Source organism: Xenopus laevis, chromosome 1S (assembly GCF_017654675.1).
Source record: "Xenopus laevis strain J_2021 chromosome 1S, Xenopus_laevis_v10.1, whole genome shotgun sequence".
NCBI lineage: Eukaryota > Metazoa > Chordata > Amphibia > Anura > Pipidae > Xenopus > Xenopus laevis.
In genome coordinates this window covers 3,246,330-3,269,708 of record NC_054372.1, presented here as the reverse complement: position 1 = coordinate 3,269,708, position 23,379 = coordinate 3,246,330, and the positions used below count along the sequence as shown (strand labels likewise).

The 23,379-nt window shown below is 42.9% G+C and overlaps 2 protein-coding genes and 1 pseudogene across 3 annotated transcripts in view; all 3 read left to right on the top strand.

The window, feature by feature from the left end:
• Positions 1-12,021, top strand: part of cpxm1.S (carboxypeptidase X (M14 family), member 1 S homeolog) — a 28,686-nt gene extending 16,665 nt beyond the window's left edge. For both annotated transcript variants that reach the window (XM_041579339.1, XM_041579340.1), the window contains exons 5-13: positions 348-498; positions 2,904-2,992; positions 4,484-4,607; positions 4,991-5,187; positions 8,065-8,244; positions 8,365-8,662; positions 8,963-9,102; positions 10,786-10,888; positions 11,156-12,021. In XM_041579339.1, coding sequence (XP_041435273.1) covers positions 348-498; positions 2,904-2,992; positions 4,484-4,607; positions 4,991-5,187; positions 8,065-8,244; positions 8,365-8,662; positions 8,963-9,102; positions 10,786-10,888; positions 11,156-11,415 — 1,542 coding nt within the window. In that variant the 3' untranslated portion in view covers positions 11,416-12,021. The remainder of the gene's footprint in view (positions 1-347; positions 499-2,903; positions 2,993-4,483; positions 4,608-4,990; positions 5,188-8,064; positions 8,245-8,364; positions 8,663-8,962; positions 9,103-10,785; positions 10,889-11,155) is intronic.
• A 5,143-nt stretch (positions 12,022-17,164) lies between these two features.
• Positions 17,165-20,361, top strand: nat8.1.S (N-acetyltransferase 8 gene 1 S homeolog). The gene is given in 2 exon segments (NM_001091158.1): positions 17,165-17,223; positions 18,745-20,361. A coding segment is annotated over 1 exon segment (666 nt). The 5' UTR covers positions 17,165-17,223; positions 18,745-18,750; the 3' UTR covers positions 19,417-20,361.
• Positions 20,362-20,497: 136 nt separating this feature from the next.
• LOC121399258 lies at positions 20,498-23,202 on the top strand (annotated as a pseudogene).
• The last annotated feature ends 177 nt before the right edge of the window (positions 23,203-23,379 follow it).

Sequence of the window (23,379 nt, the reverse complement as noted above, 5' to 3'; positions counted from 1 at the left end):
AATAATAGGGTTTGTGTTGAACATATATTTTTCTATTGTTGTAATTATGAAATAAGTATGGATTCTGTTATTTCTTAAACTACACTGTGTTCTTACAAGCAACGTCAAAACAAATCAGCAGTCAATTGAGAAGGTCGCAGCTGGGGAAAGAGAAGGGTTTGTTTATACAGAGGACTTTTTAGGAGACTGCTGATTTGGTTTGACTGTGCTCATAAAAACAAGAAAAAGAGAAAATGTGTTTACATTCAATTCATAAGATTTCTTGTTCCAAACTAAAACTGAACCAAACTATATTTTTTGTCTTCACCATATACAAGTCTTCCTTCCGTCTTGTTTTCTCTTTTTAGATATTTAAAGGCAACAAAGACCCTGAAACTCCAGTGCTGAACCATCTTCCCACCCCGATGGTGGGCCGCTACATCAGAATTAACCCACAGACTTGGTTTGAAAATGGCACTATCTGCTTGAGAGCAGAGATCATAGGATGCCCACTCCCAGGTATAAACCCATGATGCCAAATCAGTATTGGTGACTACCATGAGGAGGTGACATTTATGTACATATGAATGCAGTATGATGCTCAGCTCAGTGGCTTAATGTACCATTTTAATTGGTGGAGAGAGCAGATGATGGTGGCTGAGCTGTTCAGTCCGTAGCTCATTGGGGCAGATAAAACCAAGAAGACGGGAAGCTCTTGACTTCCAAGCTGCCCATTGACAAAACATTTGTCACAGCATTTATAATAATTATCTGTGTAATAAGCATTAACTTTTGGCAAAGGTTGTCGATCATTCAGTCATCTTTTACTGAACAACAATTTCCATATCTCAGTCAGAGGTCCTGAAGGTGAACCACCCCTTTAAATTCATCATTTCAATACATAACGTAATAGATGCTATGCAGTTGCATGGGCAAATTTATGGACATCAGAAGTCCCTTTCATTATTCTACCAGTAGACCTGTAAATGAAAATTGGTGATTTCAACTCATGGCAACCATAAAGGTAGTATTTCTCCAGACTGTCCTGCCTTCTGCTTGGGTCTTTTGGCTTCTCAGTGGCATGTTTGTGACTGTTAGGACAACATAAATCAATCAGTCTCTTCCAATGAATAAGTCCTTCTCATATTATGTCCAAAATAACCCAGGCTCAGTCTAAATCATAGTTCTGCAAGTGGAAGACCAAGCTTCTTTTGGTCAAGGATCCATGTGTACAGACCCGGACTGGTAATCTGTCCGTTGGGGCAAATGCCCGAGGGGCCGCTCTGCCCTGTGTTTAAGTGGGCCGCCCCTGCCTGATTAGATGCCTTCACTTGTCGGCTATTAATCACAGCCACCAGCATGCATACTTCTAGAACGGCGGGTGCATTTTTTTCTGCTAATAGATGTGGCCAGGGAGTAAGTACAAGCAGATTTGCACTTCTTATACAACATGCCCTCCAAGAATCCTAACATCACATGAATCAGTCTTGTGTTCCCTGCTGACTGACAGAACTGGCTCACGTGACTCTCCCCTATTTCTGACGTTGCCCCCAGTCATAACATTGGCACGCGCCAACACCCTACTTGTCTCCGTTTCTGGTCTTCTCTCTTTCCCACTTCCAGACCCAGCAAATTGCCCTTCTCCTCTGTTCTCCAGCGACCCACGTGTGGCAGTGATGTCACGGGATTGACAGGGGGAAGTCCATTACAAGGCGTAGGAACTGGGCGCTAGCTTTGGCTTCATGCACCAAGTGCCTCGAGTGGTACAATCTGGCCGCAAGCTGCTGCTTCACACAGTGGCCGGGGTCCGTAGAATGTGTGCAGGAGTCTCCTCCGTGCCCAGCTCTAAAGCCATCTACAGGTTGTCCACCGTGCCCGGTTACGAGGCTACCAGGTGCAATGACTGTGGCCGGCTCGGGAGAGTTGCCAGAAACCCCAGCATGTGGTTTATTTCCCAGGGGATGTGCAGGTGAGATAGAGGCATGTAGCGGAGGTAATTGCAGAGATTTGCTTTGCAGGGGGTGTTCAAACCTGTAGTTCAGCAACGAGAGTACATGCTGAATGGGGGATTCGGGGAACTGTAGTTCAGCAACAGATTTCCAAGGGTTTGGGCACCTTATCTACCACCAGTCAGGAACGTGCAATCTAAGCTAAACGTGTTACACTCCCTCTGGCTATATTGTCTGAGCTGAAGAGTGTTGCCAAAACTAGATTTGGTCTAGAATTCAAACCAGGCCCTGCCATTTTAAGTACACAGAGCAGGGTATCCTGGTGTAATTATCAAAATCAGCCAAAGTCAGCTACAAAACTAGCCCAAAACTAGCCTAAAGGCAATTCAAAAGCAGCCCAAAAATTGCAAAATATTTGCAGTGAAAAAAAAGTCTAAAAAATTAAATGAATATGTGAAAATACGCCTTTTTCAATTTTTCACAAATTTTTCCATGACGCAAAATGGGACTGATTCGCCTGTCACCAGGGGTGTTACTTCAGAGGGGGCCCGGGAGGTATAGGGGGGCCCATGAGGCCCTAATACACATACAATTTCAATAAATAAATATATATATATATTTGTGTGTAAGTAAAAGATCAGCACACATTTCTGTGTGGGCTGCTTTGATTTTTTTTTTTTTTGCCAGGGCTGCTTTTTACTTCCAGTCCTTGCCCTGTGTTTCCCTTGTCCTATCAGAATTAAAGCTCAAAAGCATCAATATTTATCCTGTCCTGGTACAACATTATACAAAAAAAAGGTAATAGATATACTAATACCAAATGTAAAAACAAGTTTAATTATGTCTATGAATGGCTACATTTTTGTCACAAGGTGAATGTCTACGTTACACAGAGTCCCATCCTCCTGACAGGAGAAGACTTATTCCTCAAAGCTCATTGGCAGCAAAGGTTCCTAATATTTTATTATTCCACAGACCCAAACACAGTGTTTATGTGGGAACATGAGCCACAGCCCACGGATAAGCTGGACTTCAAACATCACAACTACAAGGAGATGCGGAAGGTAAAAATCAGACCGAGAGAGAGATACAGGGACCTCAAGTCATCAATGTTCTATGCACAGTATGTAATGATATAATTTATAAAGCCCAAGTGCCATCGTCTGTAAATATCTGGATAAATACATTGGTACTGTGATCTGTAATCTCTATGACAGTCCCATTTGATGCTTGATCTGATTTGACCAGTCACACCAAAGATTCATCCTACTACTTGAAGGATTTCTATGCCCACACATGCCACGTATATAATAGAAATCATCTATCCACTCACTGTCTATAATTAGCATTATGACACATAATATATAATATACCAGAAATGGAATTTCTTTCTTCTAGCTGTACATATGTGGCATATCACTACACATTTCTTAAAGGAGAAGGAATACCATATTCTACTTTGGGGTGACAAAAGTTAGTTAGTGACTACTTTTACTTACCTGACACCCTGGGCTGGTGCTTCTATCAGCAGAAAACGGCACCGGCCCAGGATTCTTCTCATGAGCACCATGAAGAGATCCTCTTGCTGCTTCTTCACACTTCTCATGGCTACGTATGTGCAGTAGAGTGAAAAGCCAAACTTTAACGAAAAAGACGCTAAGTCATTCTATTACGCATGTGTCTGGGAAATTTAAAAACCGTAGAAGCAGGAGGAGGATCGCTCAGTGGTGCTTGCTAGGAGAACCCCGGGACGGTGCAATTCTTCTGCTGATAGGAGCACCAGCCCGGGGTGTCAGGTAAGTAAAAGTACCGGTAGTCACTTGGTTGTACCTAACTTTTGGCACCTCCAAGTAGAAAATTGTATTCTTACTCCTTAAAGGGATACTGTCATGGGAAAAAACATTTTTTTCAAAATGAATCGGTTAATAGTGCTGCTCCAGCAGAATTCTGCACTGAAATCCATTTCTCAAAAGAGCAAACAGATTTTTTTATATTCAATTTTGAAATCTGACATGGGGATAGACATATTGGCAATTTCCCAGCTGCCCCAAGTCATGTGACTTGTGCTCTGATAAACTTCAATCACTCTTTACTGCTATACTGCAAGTTGGAGTGAGATCACCCCCTCCCTTTTCCCCCCCAGCAGCCAAACAAAAGAACAATGGGAAGGTAACCAGATAGCAGCTCCCTAACACAAGATAACAGCTGCCTGGTAGATCTAAGAACAACACTCAATAGTAAAATCCAGGTCCCACTGAGACACATTCAGTTACATTGAGAAGGAAAAACAGCAGCCTGCCAGAAAGCATTTCTCTCCTAAAGTGCAGGCACAAGTCACATGACTGGGGGCAGCTGGGAAATTGACAAAATGTCTATCCCCATGTCAGATTTCAAAATTGAATATAAAAAAATCTGTTTGCTCTTTTGAGAAATGGATTTCAGTGCAGAATTCTGCTGGAGCAGCACTATTAACTGATGTGTTTTGAAAAAAACATGTTTTCCGATGACAGTATCCCTTTAATATCTGTAATGTCTGTGTTCTCATTTCCTTATAGCTGATGAAAGCTGTCAACGACGAATGCCCTGAGATCACTCGAGTTTACAGCATTGGCAAGAGTTACCTAGGTCTGAAAATGTATGTCATGGAGATTTCTGACAAGCCGGGACAGCATGAACTTGGTGAGTGGCCCTAAGTCAGGCAATGAAAGATTTCATAGGAGAGAGAGAGTAGCAGAGAGCAGGCCTTACAGATACATCTCAACTGGGCAAAGTAAGAGAACATGTCACTGTTTACATAAGACAAAAGGGCATAAGATTATGACTGATAAATATGTAATGGGGCCATAAATTAAACATTTTCTGGCTCATTTTTCTCCAGATACCTTGAGATTAGAAGAAAAAGCTTATATTTTAAGGAGAGAAAACCGCAGGATACTTGTTTATGCTTTGTGCCAGTGCATGATTGTCCCTTCTCTGTAAATGTGTAAAAGTAGCTAATTGGGAAAGTCCGAAATCACTAGACTTGAACCGTGGTTTGACTGGAGTGTGTGTTTAATCCCCAGGTGAGCCGGAGTTCCGGTACGTGGCCGGCATGCACGGTAATGAAGTAGTTGGTCGGGAGCTGATGCTGAACCTCATGCAGTATCTTTGTAAGGAGTATAAGAAGGGCAACCCACGTGTCGTGCGCCTGGTGAAAGAGACTCGCATCCACTTGTTGCCATCTATGAATCCAGACGGATATGAGCAGGCCTATAAATTGGTACTGAGTATCTCTCCTCATGCCCCAGTTACAAACAGGCCTATAAACTGGTACTGAGTATCTCTCCTCGTGCCCCAGTCACAAACAGGCCTATAAATTGGTACTGAGTATCTCTCCTCATGCCCCAGTTACAAACAGGCCTATAAATTGGTACTGAGTATCTCTCCTCATGCTCCAGTTACAATCAGGCCTATAAACTGGTACTGTGTATCTCTCCTCATGCCCCAGTTACAATCAGGCCTATAAACTGGTACTGTGTATCTCTCCTCATGCCCCAGTTACAATCAGGCCTATAAACTGGTACTGTGTATCTCTCCTCATGCCCCAGTTACAATCAGGCCTATAAACTGGTACTGTGTATCTCTCCTCATGCCCCAGTTACAAACAGGCCTATAAACTGGTACTGAGTATCTCTCCTCATGCCCCAGTCACAAACAGGCCTATAAATTGGTACTGAGTATCTCTCCTCATGCCCCAGTTACAAACAGGAGTATAAACTGGTACTGTGTATCTCTCCTCATGCCCCAGTTACAAACAGGCCTATAAATTGGTACTGTGTATCTTTCCTCATGCCCCAGTTACAAACAGGAGTATAAATTGGTACTGTGTATCTCTCCTCATACCCCAGTTGCAAACAGGAGTATAAATTGGTACTGTGTATCTCTCCTCATGCCCCAGTTACAAACAGGCCTATAAACTGGTACTGTGTATCTCTCCTCATGCCCCAGTTACAATCAGGCCTATAAACTGGTACTGTGTATCTCTCCTCATGCCCCAGTTGCAAACAGGAGTATAAATTGGTACTGTGTATCTCTCCTCATGCCCCAGTTACAATCAGGCCTATAAACTGGTACTGAGTATCTCTCCTCATGCCCCAGTCACATACAGGCCTATAAATTGGTACTGAGTATCTCTCCTCATGCCCCAGTTACAAACAGGAGTATAAACTGGTACTGTGTATCTCTCCTCATGCCCCAGTTACAATCAGGCCTATAAACTGGTTCTGTGTATCTCTCCTCATGCCCCAGTTACAAACAGGCCTATAAATTGGTACTGAGTATCTCTCCTCATGCCCCAGTTACAAACAGGAGTATAAACTGGTACTGTGTATCTCTCCTCATGCCCCAGTTACAATCAGGCCTATAAACTGGTACTGAGTATCTCTCCTCATGCCCCAGTCACAAACAGGCCTATAAATTGGTACTGAGTATCTCTCCTCATGCCCCAGTTACAAACAGGAGTATAAACTGGTACTGTGTATCTCTCCTCATGCCCCAGTTACAATCAGGCCTATAAACTGGTACTGTGTATCTCTCCTCATGCCCCAGTTACAAACAGGCCTATAAATTGGTACTGTGTATCTCTCCTCATGCCCCAGTTACAATCAGGCCTATAAACTGGTACTGTGTATCTCTCCTCATGCCCCAGTTGCAAACAGGAGTATAAACTGGTACTGTGTATCTCTCCTCATGCCCCAGTTACAAACAGGAGTATAAATTGGTACTGTGTATCTCTCCTCATACCCCAGTTGCAAACAGGAGTATAAATTGGTACTGTGTATCTCTCCTCATGCTCCAGTTACAATCAGGCCTATAAACTGGTACTGTGTATCTCTCCTCATGCCCCAGTCACAAACAGGCCTATAAATTGGTACTGTGTATCTCTCCTCATGCCCCAGTTACAATCAGGCCTATAAACTGGTACTGAGTATCTCTCCTCATGCCCCAGTCACAAACAGGCCTATAAATTGGTACTGAGTATCTCTCCTCATGCCCCAGTTACAAACAGGAGTATAAACTGGTACTGTGTATCTCTCCTCATGCCCCAGTTACAATCAGGCCTATAAACTGGTACTGTGTATCTCTCCTCATGCCCCAGTTACAAACAGGCCTATAAACTGGTACTGAGTATCTCTCCTCATGCCCCAGTTGCAAACAGGAGTATAAATTGGTACTGTGTATCTCTCCTCATGCTCCAGTTACAAACAGGCCTATAAATTGGTACTGAGTATCTCTCCTCATGCCCCAGTTACAAACAGGAGTATAAACTGGTACTGTGTATCTCTCCTCATGCCCCAGTTACAAACAGGAGTATAAACTGGTTCTGTGCAGAACTCTTAACATGTGTATAAACTGGTACTGTATTCCCTCTTTGCCCCTATATGTGTAGTCTTATAAGCTGATACTGTGTACGTATCCCAGATATGAGCTGATTTATACATTTATAATATCCTTCCCACCTGTGTCCCAGATAATATACAGGCCTTTAAAATGGTACTGACCTCCTCTCCACTGCCCCATGTCCATTTGTCTAGGTGACTGTTCCCCAACCAGTAGCTCATGAGCAGCAGTTACTCATCAACCCCTTGGATGTTGCTCCCAGTGATCTCAAAGCAGGTCCTTGTTTTGGAACTTTTGGCTTGAAGGCAAACTTTAATTGCAAAAAACCTATGTGTGCTTCCAAACAGAGACTTCTTTAGGCAGCCAGTCCACATAGGAGCTATAATAGTCAATCACAGTCAAAATTGGAAACCCCCAGGAACTTTTTGCACGCTTGTGTTGCTCTCCAAAGTTCGTTACATTTGAATGTGGCTCACGACTACAAAAGGTTGAGGATCCCTGGTCTAGGTGTCTGAATCTATGTTTTATGTAAGTTATACTGCTGCCACTAATTCAACTGAAAATGCTCACTTTAAACAATAGACTTGAGACATTCCATGTAATGGTGAACACTGGTCTCCGTCCTTGATGCTACTGCACATTCAGCACAAGCAGTGCCATGTCATGGAACACGCTGGAGTGCCCCACACAATCATACGCTTACACACCCTTACAAATACTGGATTACAAACATGAGCTTTGCCTTTATTTCCCCCAGGGATCTGAACTGTCTGGATGGGCCATAGGTCGCTGGACCTTCCAAGGGCTTGACTTGAATCACAATTTCGCAGACTTAAATACTCCTCTCTGGGAAGCTGAAGATAATGAAGATGTTCCTCACAAGTTCCCTAACCATTATATCCCAATTCCTGAGAACTACAATTTCCCTAATGCAACGGTGAGTCACATCAGTGCCTATTTACTGCCCTTTACTGTAACAGCAGTTAATGTAAATGGACCTACCAGATTAAGGTGGTTTGAATTTGAAGTCAGTAAGCATATAATAATATTCCTACAGGTGGCTCCTGAGACCCGTGCTGTCATTGACTGGATGAAGAAAATCCCTTTTGTACTCAGTGCTAACATGCATGGAGGTGAGATGGTGGTCACTTACCCCTTCGATATGACCCGTTCTTACTGGATGGCCAAAGAACTTACTCCTACTGCTGACGATTCCATGTTCCGCTGGCTTGCCATTGTCTATGCCACCAGCCACCGCGTCATGGCAGATGACAACCGCAGGATCTGCCACACAGAAAACTTTATGAGACACGGCAATATCATCAACGGAGCAGACTGGCACACTGTAGCTGGCAGTAAGTATCGCAATGAACCCAGAAGACAATCATACGACAGATGAAACTCTTCATTTCACAATTAGAAGTCAATCCGTTGATCACCTATCCCACATCTATAATCTATAACATCTATAGTAGAATCAAAGGGGCAGATTTAGTAAGTGGTGTAAGAAGTTACTGTAGGATTTTGGAGCAGTTACAATATTGAAAATGAAAATCTGATTGGTTGTTGTGGGTTAGTGCACTGGTTTTGCAGGTTATCACAAGACGCCCTATAACACCATGGTCACTAACTCTCCTGTCCTTCTCATCTATTAGGCATGAATGACTTCAGTTACCTACACACCAACTGCTTTGAGGTAACTATAGAGCTCTCCTGTGATAAGTTCCCCCACGAGGTGGAGTTGCCCTCAGAGTGGCAGAATAACAAAGAGTCTCTGCTGCTGTTTATGGAGCAGGTGAGCAACACTATACAAAGTAGATTGTGTCCAGAGTTTCCCTCGTGGTGAGAAATACAAAAAGTTTAGTCCACAAAGGCCGAAATTAACTTTTAGGATGATAAAGAGACTGATATTCTTAGACCATTTGCAGTTGGCTTTCATTTTTTATTATTGTGGTTTTGGAGTTATTTAGCTTTATATTTAGCATCAGCAGCTCTCTGGTTTCCATTTTCTGGTTGCCATATGGTTTCTAGAGTCCAAATTCCCTAGCAACCATGCACTGATTTGAATAAGAGACAGGAATATGCAGGCCCGGATTTGTGAGGCCCGGGCTTAGGGCGCCGGCGAACGGTGGGAGCTAGAACCGCCAGGCCTCGGGGTGCCACAGAGACAAATCCAGCCCTAAGAATATGAATAGGAGAGGCCTAAAGAGAAAGATAAGTAATAAAAAGTAGCAATAACAATTTGTAGCTTAACAGAGAAATTGTTTATTAGATAGTTGAAAGCTGGAACAAGTCAGAAGAAGACAAATAATTCAATAACTATATAAAAAGAAGAAAAAAAAAAGAAAATTAAAAGCTGCTTAGTATGATCTATTCTATAACATACTGAAAGTTAACTTAAAGGTGAACTATCCCCATTGCTCAGTAGAGAGTCTGTCAGTAACACAGGGGGATCTGTCAGTAACACGGGGTGGACCTGTCCGTAACACAGGAAAGTTCTGTCAGTAACACGGAGTGGACTTGTCAGTAACACAGGGAGGATCTGTCAGTAACACAGGGAGGATCTGTCAGTAACACAGGGAGGATCTGTCAGTAACACAGGGGGATCTGTCAGTAACACGGAGAGGATGTGTCAGTAACACGGGGTGGATCTGTCAGTAACACGGAAAGGATGTCAGTAACACAGGAAAGTTCTGTCAGTAACACAGGGAGGATCTGTCAGTAACACAGGGAGGATCTGTCAGTAACACAGGGAAGTTCTGTCAGTAACACGGGGAGGATCTGTCAGTAACACAGGGAAGTTCTGTCAGTAACACAGGGAAGTTCTGTCAGTAACACAGGGAGGATCTGTCAGTAACACAGGGAAGCTCTGTCAGTAACACGGGGAGGATCTGTCAGTAACACAGGGAAGTTCTGTCAGTAACACAGGGAGGATCTGTCAGTAACACAGGGAAGCTCTGTCAGTAACACGGAGTGGACTTGTCAGTAACACAGGGAGGATCTGTCAGTAACACAGGGAGGATGTGTCAGTAACACGGGGTGGATCTGTCAGTAACACGGAAAGGATGTCAGTAACACAGGAAAGTTCTGTCAGTAACACAGGGAGGATCTGTCAGTAACACAGAGAGGATGTCAGTAACACGGGGTGGACCTGTCAGTAACACAGGGAAGTTCTGTTAGTAACACAAGGAAGTTCTGTCATTAACACGGGGAGGATTTGTCAGTAACACAGAGAGGATCTGTCAGTAACACGGGGAAGTTCTGTCAGTAACACGGGGAGGATCTGTCAGTAACACAGGGAGGATCTGTCAGGAACACAGGGAGGATATATCTGTTACATGGGGAGGATTTGTCGATAACACCCAGATAATCTGTCACATATCATCTCTAAACAGTAACCCACTTTAGACCCCTATCTTGATCCAAAATCCCTTCTCTGGTCTCCATGTAAGATGCCCTATTCTTTACTCCTATTCAGGTTCATCGAGGTATAAAAGGTGTTGTACGGGATAAGGACACCGAAAAGGGCATTTCTGGAGCCATCATTGCGGTGAATGAGTTAAACCATGACATCCGTACAGGTACTAATTGCCAAATACTCTCAATTATCTAGTAGTTATTTGGACTACATCACACCTCTCACTATAGTCTATATAAAAGCTGGGGCAGCAGAGAGCCCACCTAATTTCTAGGTAGGACTAATATAAATCCTGTGCAGGACATACATAAATATGGATATTCCAGACAGACATGTGACTAGATGGGGCCTAAAGCTGTGTTATGACTCATGTAAAGACAGAATAGAATAGAATACCTGACATCTGATCCCAAATGTTGTCCTTTCATAGCTGTGGATGGAGATTACTGGCGCCTTCTCAACCCTGGGGAGTATGAGGTGACTGCCAAGGCCGAGGGCTACCATCCTTCCACCAAATCTTGCCGGGTGACCTATGAAAACCATGCCACCATCTGTGACTTGTACCTAACCAAAACTGCAAAGCAGCGATTGAGGGAGATGCTCGCCAGTGGCAAAAAGCTGCCCAAAGAGCTCATGCTTCGACTGCGCCAACTGAGAAGCCGCAAGTTTAAATCTATGAGCCCCAAGTGAATGGTGAAAAGGCAAAGGACGGAGCACAGGGTGGACAACAGATACGTCTTTACCCCCCTCTGAGAGGCTGAACTCGTTTGTACAGAGCGGCAGATGCATCAATTCTAAATACAAACCAGTTGGATCCAATATCTGCTTCCCATTATGCTCCTTGATTTTTACTGCAGTTTAGTAAGAAGGATTTGGAGGACCTACCTGTATATATGTTTTATATGTCTCAGAACAGCCCATTAAATCAGACACTTCTGCACTAAAGCAGGTGTCACGTTCCCTAAAAAAAACTATTTTCACCATTTGCTTTTGCTTTATAATTTGGCAATATTCCTGTTTGTGTCCAAAGCACCGAGCAAGGATAAAATGATGGATAAAATGATGGATTAAATGGGGGGCAGTTTTAATACAAATGATACAACCCCCTAAACTGAAAGTCTTTGTGAATGTGCAGCGCATATCTGAAGACGTGTAAGTATATACCGTTCAGAGACGTAAGTGTTTCCATTATGGAGTAAATACATTCCCTAGGGAGAATGTATACTACAGGTATGGGATCCGTTATCCAGAAAGCCCCGAATTACGGAAAGGCCACCTCCCATAGACTCCATTATAATCAAATAATCCAGTTTTTAAAATAATAATCTAATAATAAAACATTAATAAGATATAATTAATCCTTTTTGGAAGCAAAACCAGCCTATTGGGTTTATTTCAAGTTTATATGATTTTGTGGTAGACAAAATAATAAGATCTTAATTACAGAAAGATCCGTTGTCCGGAAACCCCCAGGTCCTGACCATTCTGGATAACAGGTCCCATACCTGTACAATGTTAATGTATGTGGGTTATGCAGAAACATGAGAATACTTGTCTCAGCCCTTTAATCCACTGCAGCCAATCAGTTTCTAGCTTTTATAAGTCTAGTGAATTTAGTTTAGTGAAAGAAAACGCAGTTGAAGGTCTTTTGAGGCACTTCCCTAGGGGAGCTTGCAATTGCCATCTGAACATAATAATATTGGCTCAAGCTCTGTCATTGTTATTATTCTCTACATGTTCCTTTAATTCTCTGACCATTCCAGTGCTCTGATTGGCAATAGTTCTGTTCACCAAAACTCTATAAAATATCTATGTTTTTGTTAGTTATTGCTCTGAACTAATTTTGAAAATGAAACTAAAGTCACATTCTACTTCCTGATACTAAAAAAAAAGAAAACTCAATAAAAAGCAGCCCATTGAGAAATCTCTGTATAATTAAACCCCTTAATTCTAAAGTCACATTCTACTTCCTGATGCTAAAAAAGGAAACTCAAAAAACCAGCAGCCCATTGAGAAGCCTCTGTATAAACAAACCCCTCCATTCTAAAGTCACATTTTACCAGCAGCCCGTTGAGAAGCCTCTGTATAAACAAACTCCTCCATTCTAAAGTCACATTCTACCAGCAGCCCATTGAGAAGCCTCTGTATAAACAAACTCCTCCATTCTAAAGTCACATTCTACCAGCAGCCCATTGAGAAGCCTCTGTATAAACAAACTCCTCCATTCTAAAGTCACATTCTACCAGCAGCCCATTGAGAAGCCTCTGTATAAACAAACTCCTCAATTCGAAAGTCACATTCTACCAGCAGCCCATTGAGAAGCCTCTATATAAACAAACCCCTCCATTCTAAAGTCACATTCTACCAGCAGCCCATTGAGAAGCTTCTGTATAAACAAAACCTTTAATTCTAAAGTCACATTCTACTTCCCGATACTAAAAAAAGAAAACTCAAAAAAATAGTAGCCCATTGAGAAACCTCTGTATAAACAAACCCCTCCATTCTAAAGTCACATTCTACCAGAAGCCCATTGAGAAGCCTCTGTATAAACAAAACCTTTAATACTAAAGTCAAATTCTACTTCCTGGTGCTAAAAAAAGAAAACTCAAAAAAAAAAACAGTAGCCCATTGAGAAGCCTCTGTATAAACAAACCCCTCCATTCTAAAGTCACATTCTACCAGCAGCCGATTGAGAAGCCAAAGACTCGTTAATCTTTTTAGATAAAGAGTGGCAAGTTATTCAGAGCTCCTCTTTGTCTAAACCATAGATATTTTGTAATTATAAGAAAAGGTAAAAAGTATATATATATATGAAAAGGGGGTATCTTGTCCATTTAAGCTCTCAAACACCAGTCGAAGCACTTAGAATGGTATCAAGCACTATACACTGTGATTCCAACTATTTTTTTCAGGGGTGGATAAAAAAATATTTTAAAAAAATGTTACCACTTAATTTCTTTCTTCCAGGGACTATGTAGGGTTTTAGGGGCTGTAAGGGTTTATCTATAGCCCAGTAAAGTCTGTCTAACAAGCTGATCAGGCTCCTTCTCTGTCAGTCAGTGATGACACAACTAGGAGTGGGTTGCTAAGGAAAGTGCTCTTACAGGCTGGAACTGATCCTGTAGAATAGGGAGAATGGAACATGTACAATACAGGGAGACTATGTACTATACAAAGCTGCCATCTTGTATCCTTGCAAGTCAAGTGATATTGATATATGTCTATGCCAATAAAGTTATTCATGATCCAATCCATTTCTGTTCCCTTGGTTTCTTTAAATGGGATGAAAACAATGTTTTTAAATACTGTAAATCCTCAATAAAAATGATTACTGGGGGGGAGTGACTCCTAGAATTCAAGGACCCTACAATTTTATGAAATTGATGTTCTATAATTCTTTGCTCAGGTATCATTTTATTTAGACCCACTACTATCCATTGTACAAGCCATCATTCAAGTCACTGGTCATCTGCTTGGCAGGGTCATTGGGACATTAAAAACCAAATAATACAGTTGTTTGAATTCCAAGCTGAAAGGCTGCAATTAACCTTAATATGGTGCAGGCAATTTTGAGAGTTTTTTCCGAAATTTGTCTCTTAAAGGTGCAGGAGCGGCTTTTTCCCACCTCTGGAATCCTCTGTGGCGCTGCCGCCTGAGGCGAGCGTCTCAGCCTGCCTCATTGGCGGAGCGCCCCTGACTAAAGCCCTTTGCCCGCCCCAATCTGCTCAAAATTTACCTTTTCTTCGCCGTCTGGCCAATCGCACACCACAACTCTGGCCCTTTGATGTCACGCCACGCCCCTTTTTACCGCCCCCAGCACCGGCTGGTGCAAATTTTATTGAAAGGTGGCAACTCTAGTCTTAGGGTTGCCACCTGTCCAGTTTTCAGCCTAGTTTTTGGAAGGGCTGTCCTGTGTAAAACTGCCTTGTCGGCTTTCCAAATTTGGAATTCTGGACAGGATTTTGCAGTCAATGAAATGGGGATAAGTCATCAGCCCCGCCCCTGATGTCACTAGGGTTGTCACCTTTTCTGGAAAAAAGTACCGGCCTTTCTGAATTCTTGCTATTTATTCCTATTAGTAAGGGGCCAGGGGGCAACCCTAGATGTCACCCACCTGAAAAAAGGTGTCCAACCCTAACTAGTCTACACATACCTCCCAACTGTCCCATTTTGAGTGGGACAGTCCCGCTATTGACGGCTAAACCCGCTGTCACAGATTTGTACTGATAAGTCCCGGGTTTCTCTTTGATCTGCTGCACTGAACAGCCAGAAACTGATACAAAGTTTCTAACTTAATTGGGTCTTGGGGGGAGAGCCCAGAATAGATACTTGACATTCTTTTGTGACAGTTTGATAAGATAAGAATGAAGACTAAAGGAGGCCATAGACGTAACAATTACGATCTTTCTTGGAAAAGATTCTTCCAAGAAAGATTGTTGGTTTCAATACACTCGTGTGGAGCTGAATGGTCAGATATACAGGTAGATATACGGGAAGAAACAATAGAATTCTACCTGTATCTGATGATTCAGCACTGACAATGGCCGATGTTTGGGTCCATCCAAAGGCTCCAGATCAAAATTTTCCGAGCCGACCAATAGCCAAGTCTTCTGCCGATATCAGTCGGCTCTTTTTCCACCATACACGCACCGAATAAGACGAAAATTTGTTTCATACAAAATTATCTGAGCGTCTATGGCCACCTTAACAGCTTAAAGGGCAATTCACCTTCATTAGCAAAACTGTAATAATATATAAAAACCACAGAAATATGTTCAAACTTTCATAACCTGTCAAATTATGTAAAATTAACATGGTAATTAGGGGTGTGGCCACAAAAATGGGCGTGGCCAAATAATTTCGCTACGCGTGCCAAATCTTTTTGTTCCTCTTTCTGTTTCCTAAATGTTGGGAGGTGTGGTCTATAGCTCACTTACTGTACATATACAGCCCTTTCTCCTCACACAGGGCATATTTGGTCACATGACACCGTGTCTGCCAATCATCTCCACCCATTCCCCTCACATGTGAAAGTCTATTATTACCTTATTTTCTAAATAGAATATAATTGTACCGACACCAGAGCAGGAAACAGGAGACTTGCCCAAGGCTGGCTGCGGCCCTCCATGATATCTATGCCCCTCCCACCAGACAACTGAACATCCTCCAGGCAGCAGGCAATGATTAAAGGGAAACTGTCATGGAAAAACATGTTTTTTTCAAAACACATCAGTTAATAGTGCTTCTCCAGCAGAATTCAGAACTGGAATCCTTTTCTCAAAAGAGCAAACAGATTTTTTTTATATTCTATTTTAAAATCTGACATGGGGAAGACATTTTGTCAGTTTCCCAGCTTCCCCCAGTCATGTTACTTGTGCCTGCACTTAAGGATGGAACTACTTTCTGGCCAGGCTGTTATTTCTCCTACTTAATGTAACTGAATCAGTCTCGGTGGGACTTTGATTTTACTACTGAGTGCTGTTCTTAGATCTACCAGGCAGCTGTTATCTTGTGTTAGTGAGCTGCTATCTGGTTACTTTCCCATTGTTCTGTTGTTTGGCTGCTGGGGGGTAAGGGAGGGGGTGATATCACTCCAACTTGCAGTACAGCAGTAAAGAGTGACTAGGGTTGCCACCTTTTATAAAAAAAATTACCGGCTGCGGGGGCGGGGCCTCAAAGGGGCGGGACGTGACATCAAAAGGGGCCGGATGTGACATCAAAAGGGGCGGGGCCACGCCACGGACGCTAGAAGAGGCAAAAGAAAAGGTAAGTTTACAGGGGGCGGGCTGAGGGGGTCTTTTTAAGGGTATTACAAATTTACCGGCAGTTACATTGCCGGTAAATTTGTAATACCGGCCCCGGCCTTGGCAGGTATTTTACCGGCTAGGCCGGTAAAATACTGGCCGGGTGGCAACCTTAAGAGTGACTGAAGTTTATCAGAACACAAGTCACATGACTGGGGGCAGCTGGGAAACTGACAAAATGTCTAGCCCCATGTCAGATTTCAAAATTAAATATAAAAAAATCTGTTTGCTCTTTTGAAAAACAAATTTCAGTGCAGAATTCTGCTGGAACAGCACTATTAACTGATGCATTTGGAAAAAACATGTTCTCCCATGACGGTATCCCTTTAAAGACTAGGCCTGGAAGCCTCTCTGTAGATAATACATGCTGCAACTTGTATAGCAAAATGATGACAGTTAAGCTTCTCTCCCCGTATCTGACACACTAAAGAGCTAAATTTGAGGGGAGAGAGATGTGCTACCGGCAGCACCGCAACTTCCCACTCTGCTGTTACTATTTTAGCTTCCTTCCGCCAGTAATAAATATGTCTGCTATTCTACCATCGCGCAGGCACGCCCACAAGCTCCGAACGCCTGACATGTCACCATAGCAACCACGGCGCGCCTCCTCTGTGCCCATATCCGTGGAAGACAAGCGCTGCGCGATGACGTCTATGGTACGCGACGGAAGTAAGTTCTGTGGGGCAGAGTAGAGGTGAGTGTTGCTGCTGATGTTTGTGCTGAGACATTTGCTTCTAGGGAAGCGCATCAGTTGTGGGCAGCGTTACTTAACTGTATAATAGAAAGTCTATTTGCATATATATCTGTAGTGTGTTATGTACCTGCATTCTCTCTGTATAACACACACCTCCTCCCAACATTTAGGGAACAGAAAGAGGGACAAAAAGATTTGGCGGCTGAATTTTGGCCATTTGTTCATTTTACACAATTTGTCAGGTTATGAAAGTTTGAAGACATTTCTGTGGTTTTTATATGTTATTACAGTTTTGCTAATGAAGGTGAATTGCCCTTCAAACTGTGAGTCTTCCTTCTCAAACTGTCACAAAAGAATGTCAAGTATCTATTCTGGGCTCTCTGCCAAGACCCAATTAAGTTAGAAACTTTGTATCAGTTTCTGGCTGTTCAGTGCAGAAGATCAAAGAGAAACCCGGGACTTATCAGTACAAATCCGTGACAGCGGGTTGAGCCGTCAATAGCGGGACTGTCCCACTCAAAATGGGACAGTTGGGAGGTATGTGTAGACTATTTAGTGTTGGACACCTTTTTTCTGGTGGGTGACATCTAGGGTTGCCCCCTGGCCCCTTACTAACAGGGTATAAATATCAAGAATTCAGAAAGGCCGGTACTTTTTTTTCCAGAAAAGGTGACAACCCTAGTGACATCAGGGGCGAACCTAGTGACTTATTCCCATTTCACTGACTGCAAAGTCCTGTCCAGAATTGCTAATTTGGAAAGCCGGCAAGGCAGTTTTAATCAGGACAGCCCTTCCAAAAACTAGGCTGAAAACCAGACAGGTGGCAACCCTAAGACTAGAGTTGCCACCTTTCAATAAAATTTGCACCGGCCGGCGATGGGGGGTGGTAAAAAGGGGCGTGGCGTGACATCAAAGGGCGGAGTCGTGGTGTGCGATTGGCCAGGCGGCGAAGGAAAGGTAAATTTTGAGAATATTGGGGCGGGCCAAGTGCTTTAGTTAGGGATATCACAAATTTACAGGCAGCTACATTGCCGATAAATTTGTAATACCGGCCGTGGCGGGTGTTTTACTGGCCGGGTGGCAACCCTACCTAACACTAGAATCAACTCCTTCACACAATCTACTGCTCTTCTTTAATCAGGGCCCCTGCAATTAATTCAGAGCAGCATTTAACAGCAAAAAGGGCTCCCGCATGCATATAGGGTTGCCATCTTTAATGGAAAAAAATAACGGCCTTTCTATATTCTTGCCATTTAAATTTATATAATGTTATTAATAACATTGGCATCAAGCAGAATTTTCACTGGCCAGGCCGGGAGACAGCTTTTCTGTGAGAAATATCTCTGCAAACCCATATTCATACATAAGAATGAGCAAATCCTATATTGTCCTTAGCAGTAACCCTGTGTGTGCTGGCTGGTGTTTTGGTAAAAGGCTGCTGGTGAGAGATGAAAGGAGTTCTAAGGGAAAATAGAAACCATTCACTTTCCCCTGTGTTCATGTATTTATGTTTCTTTGCAGCCAATCATGTCAGACTATAACATAAGAGGCTACAAGGATTCGGATTATGAGACCGCACGTGAGCTGTTTTCAGCTGGGATGAACGAATACGTCCCACCCGTTTGTATCCATGTTCTGAAACAGCCCTGGGTCCTGTTTGTGCTTACATGCATGTTCCTGTGTTTGCTTGTGAGCTCCAAGTCTCTCATCTTGCCTGTTCTGGCTGTCACGCTTGCACTCGCCCTGGGGCGCCAGTTGTTGGGCTACTGCTGGTCAATGTACATCGATCACTGCCTGAAGGAGGACCTCAGGGATATCTCCAAGACTTACATGCAGAGCGAGGGCTCCTACTTCTGGGTGGCGGAAGCAGATGAAATCGTTGTGGGAACAGTAGCGGCCAAACCTTCAGACGAGAAGCGAGAGGAGCTGGTTCTAAAGCGCATGTCGGTCAGGAAGGATTTCAGGGGGCTTGGGATCGGCAAGGCGTTATCACGAGAGGTCCTTAGTTTCGCACGGCAGAACGGGTACAGGTCGGTCATTCTCAACACCCTGATGGTTCAGCACGAAGCACAGCGAATGTACAAGAGTGTGGGATTCAAGAAGTACATCGAGTTTGTCCTCCCCACAGTCTATGGGAAGCTGATAAACTTCACAATCTCTAAGTACCGCTATGATATCCTGCCTGGGAGCTAAAGTTGCACCATAGCCTTGCCTTTAGCACAAGACTTTACATCAGAATCTCGATGGACCCCAGGCAGGTCATGTGTAACATTCCCTCAATATGGAATAAGCTGTATGATTTCTTTTTGTAAGAAACAAAACATTATTGAAACACCAATGAACTGTTACTGCCTTGGTTGTATGTTTTGTTTAGAAAATTCTTATCTAGCAACCAACCCAGGTCCTGAATTGTCCCATGATCTATTGTAACCTGTATTATTGATCCTCATGGGACCTCCAGGAGCCAGATGCAAGCTCAGCCACTGGTAGATGTATATATTTAGATTCCATGCCATAAAGCAACTGATTTGGTGTACCTTATGCTGTATGGCTTCTCTCTACCTTATAGTTATACAGGGGGAAGCTTGATCAAGCCTGTATGTTCAACACAGCTGTGATATACTTTATATCAGGGTAAGTAAGGCCCACACACAGCCGTGTAGTATATATATGCTTAATGTTACGATATTACACAATAAATTCCAATACTCACATGGTTTACTAGCAGGTTTATTAGGGGAACTATTGTGAAAATGAATATAAGCCTTCTCCTACTGAAATACAATCAATTAAATATTCTGCATTGTTTCTGAAATAATCAAGTTTATGTTCACTATTCCTCTCTCAGCATCTGTTTCTCTTCATTCTCTCTTCATGCAGCAGTTGGGTGTCAAATCCAATATATCTTATAGGGGGGCTCCTTTTGCCTAGAAGATGTATTAGAGGTCACTCTATTAAACTCACCAGACATCATGTCTCTCTACATGCAGAATTCTTGCAAAAGGCAGGTATTTTGTTACATTTTGTTTGCACTGGAATCAGACTTCTGGACCTTGTTCTACCAATACAACATCCCAGCAGCCAGATGATGGCTTATTTCTACACTCCCTTTCAATAAAGCTCAGAATTTTATTATTATTTATTTGACTGTCAGCTCTCCAATATCCACTCTCCAGCATGCTTACTTCGAAGTCTGGTTCTTTGTACTTCCTGTTTCGGGGCTGCTCTCTTTCCAATGGCCAAGCACAGGGACAGCTTTTGGGCCTGACCTTATATGGAGCAATAGCTCTATACATTAGCTGACACCCACAGAGATTAACACAGTGGCAAAGCCCATTACCAGGGACAGAAAAGCTACGCCCACTTTTGGTTTCCACCCCTTACAAATCTCTCCCCAGTGGAAGACATGCAGCAAGCCCAAGTTTCCAAGGATGTTAGTATGCTAGAGCTTAATATCAGCTGCTGCAGAGACTGAATAGGATCCAGCATGTATTATACAGTAAGAGCATTGGGATGGCGGCCCCACCACATAACAATGGTACAATAAGTAATTGGCATCTTCAGCAGAGTATTAAGTCAAAAGTATGGAATACAGAAACAACAAGCACATTCTACACAGTAGGGGGCACTGGCTACTGGCACCCCAAGTGCATTACATACAGTGAGAGAGACGGTGGGTTCTGGCACCCCAAGCACAATAGAAACAGTGAGTCAGCAGGTACTGCCACCCCAATTACATTCTATACAGTGAGGTAGTAGATACTGGCACCCCAAGTACATTATATACAGTGAGAGGCGGTGGTACTGGAACTCCAAGTAGATGATATATATACCGTATTTATGTATACCTGTTTGGAGCAGGTTTCCTGATAAATGTTTAGGCTATAAGATAAATCTTTAGGCTATAATAATAATTCTCATCTACATGCCCAGAGTCCTGCTTAGCACTAGTGCTTGCCATTTGCTGCCCAGGGCCATTATCCCCTAATCCCCCTATATATCTACCATCCTCTCTTTAATATGAGATGGAACAAAGCACAGAAGTCAATGACTTTGTTATATTGGGGCTCCCAAGCCATCAGCTCATATATTTACATTTTGAAACAGATAGTTCTTTTTTTGACTAACAACAAAATAAAACATTTGCAGGATCAAAAGTATTTTGCCTGGATTTGAGCAGGATCCAGACAAGTTGTATAATAACCTGATCTAAAATAACCTGGTGCTCAGTGACCTGACTCCAACCTGGTGTAAGTGCTCAGTTAATAAACCAGTTGCTAACTTATTGGCACCCACCCCCTGGTACATGTTACATGAAGTTAATCCTGGAAAGACTGCCAGCTGGAATGCCAACATCTGCTGTGAAGAACGAAAAAGTCAAATCCCAAAGAATATTGTTCATCTTGTGACCCCAATACTCCCGAGAAGTCCCAAAGCTTTTTATAGGATGCCAATGGGTCACATATTACGGATTTACAAGGATTCCGATTACAAGTCTGTCCTAGACCTTTATGTCTCTGGGGTCATTGAAAACACTCCAGTGGCTTTCAAGCAAGTACTGGGGCGCCCAAGCTCCCAGATTCTTATGACAGGTGAGTTTCTGCTCTTTCTTGCGACCAATGGCTCCATCTCCTTTCAGCCAATGAATGGCTCCATCTCCTTTCAGCCAATGGCTCCATCTCCTTTCAGCCAATGGCTCCATCTCCTTTCAGCCAATGGCTCCATTCCTTTCAGGCTGCATTGTGCTCTGTGCCCTGGTCTTCCCCTGGTGGTGATGTTGGGATTTCTTTCATTCCTATGTTAAAAACAACCTGGTCATTGATATGAGAGATGTCTGGAAACATTATATTGGAAGGGACAGGTACTTCTGGGTTGCTGAATCTGCAGAAGAAGTTGTTGGTATGGTGGCAACTCTCCTGATCCCTCACTCTGGAGGACAGAAATATGTGGAACTACAGAGAATGTCTGTGGCTAAAAGCCACCGAGGCATGGGCATAGGTAAAGATCTATGCAGGGTGAGTATTGACTTTCACCCGGACTCACTCAAGTTCTCTTCCTACCTGGTCGACAAGACTGGCTGGAATCAAACTATTACAGTACCAGTACAATATCCAAAGGAGGTGCCAATGACTGGCCAATGGAGGCAGCAGGAACTTTTGGTCCTTGAGGCAAGTTCAACTGCTGAACTTAGTTATCCAATACCCCTGTATGTTATGGATTTGCAAAGAACAATAGGATGGGTAATTGTAAATTATTTCATCATCATAATCACAATGGGTCCGCAGTTGTCCAACCATCTTTATCAAATGTTCTTATTGAATATGTTTTACATGATCCATATATCAAGGTACATATATATAACTTCATGACTTACAGTAAATGCTTTGTAAGGATGCCATAATGCTTCTACAAAGGCTGCCCCATTGCCATTTACTCACATGTTAAGTGTAATGCTTAATCCAGGTGTAGTAGCTGTTAAAAATCATTAGTTCAATAGGCAGATATTAAGTGCCCTTCATTTGTAACAAGTCTTCTTAGCCCTGAACCAGGCTTAATCCTCAACTCTCTCCCCAGGGGTGGCATTAAGGAATGGCATAAAGGGGGATTTGCCCTGAGTCACTAAACATCAAAGGGACATTACTATCCCAAGGGCAACACAAAAGGCTGTAACTTTAAGCAACAGTCATTGCCATTGTGCTCTTTATAATAACACTCTTACCCACCTCCCAAATGCTGGAATTAAGTGCAGGGGCTGAGGGTTGGCAGTATAAGGTCTATTGCCTCAGGCTGTAACAGGCCTATAAAAACCCTTATAAAGAACATTTTTTATTGTATGATACGGGTTGCATACTTCCCTAATATCCAAATTTAGGCTGGTAACTTTGCGATTGCCACCTCCAGCTAATAACTCTCTCATTGCCACCTCTGATTTGTAACTCTGTGAGTACCACCTCTAATTAGTAACTGTCAGGCTCATTTATAAACGCTAGTTAAATTTGCTTCTGAGCAGTAACACATGGCAACCAATCAGGTGATTGCTTTCAGTGTTCACAGCTGAGCAAAGCAAATCATCGATTGGTTGCTATGGGTTACTGCTCAGATGCAAATTTGCCCAGAGTTTATAAATGAGCCCCTGTGAATGCCACCTCTGGTTAG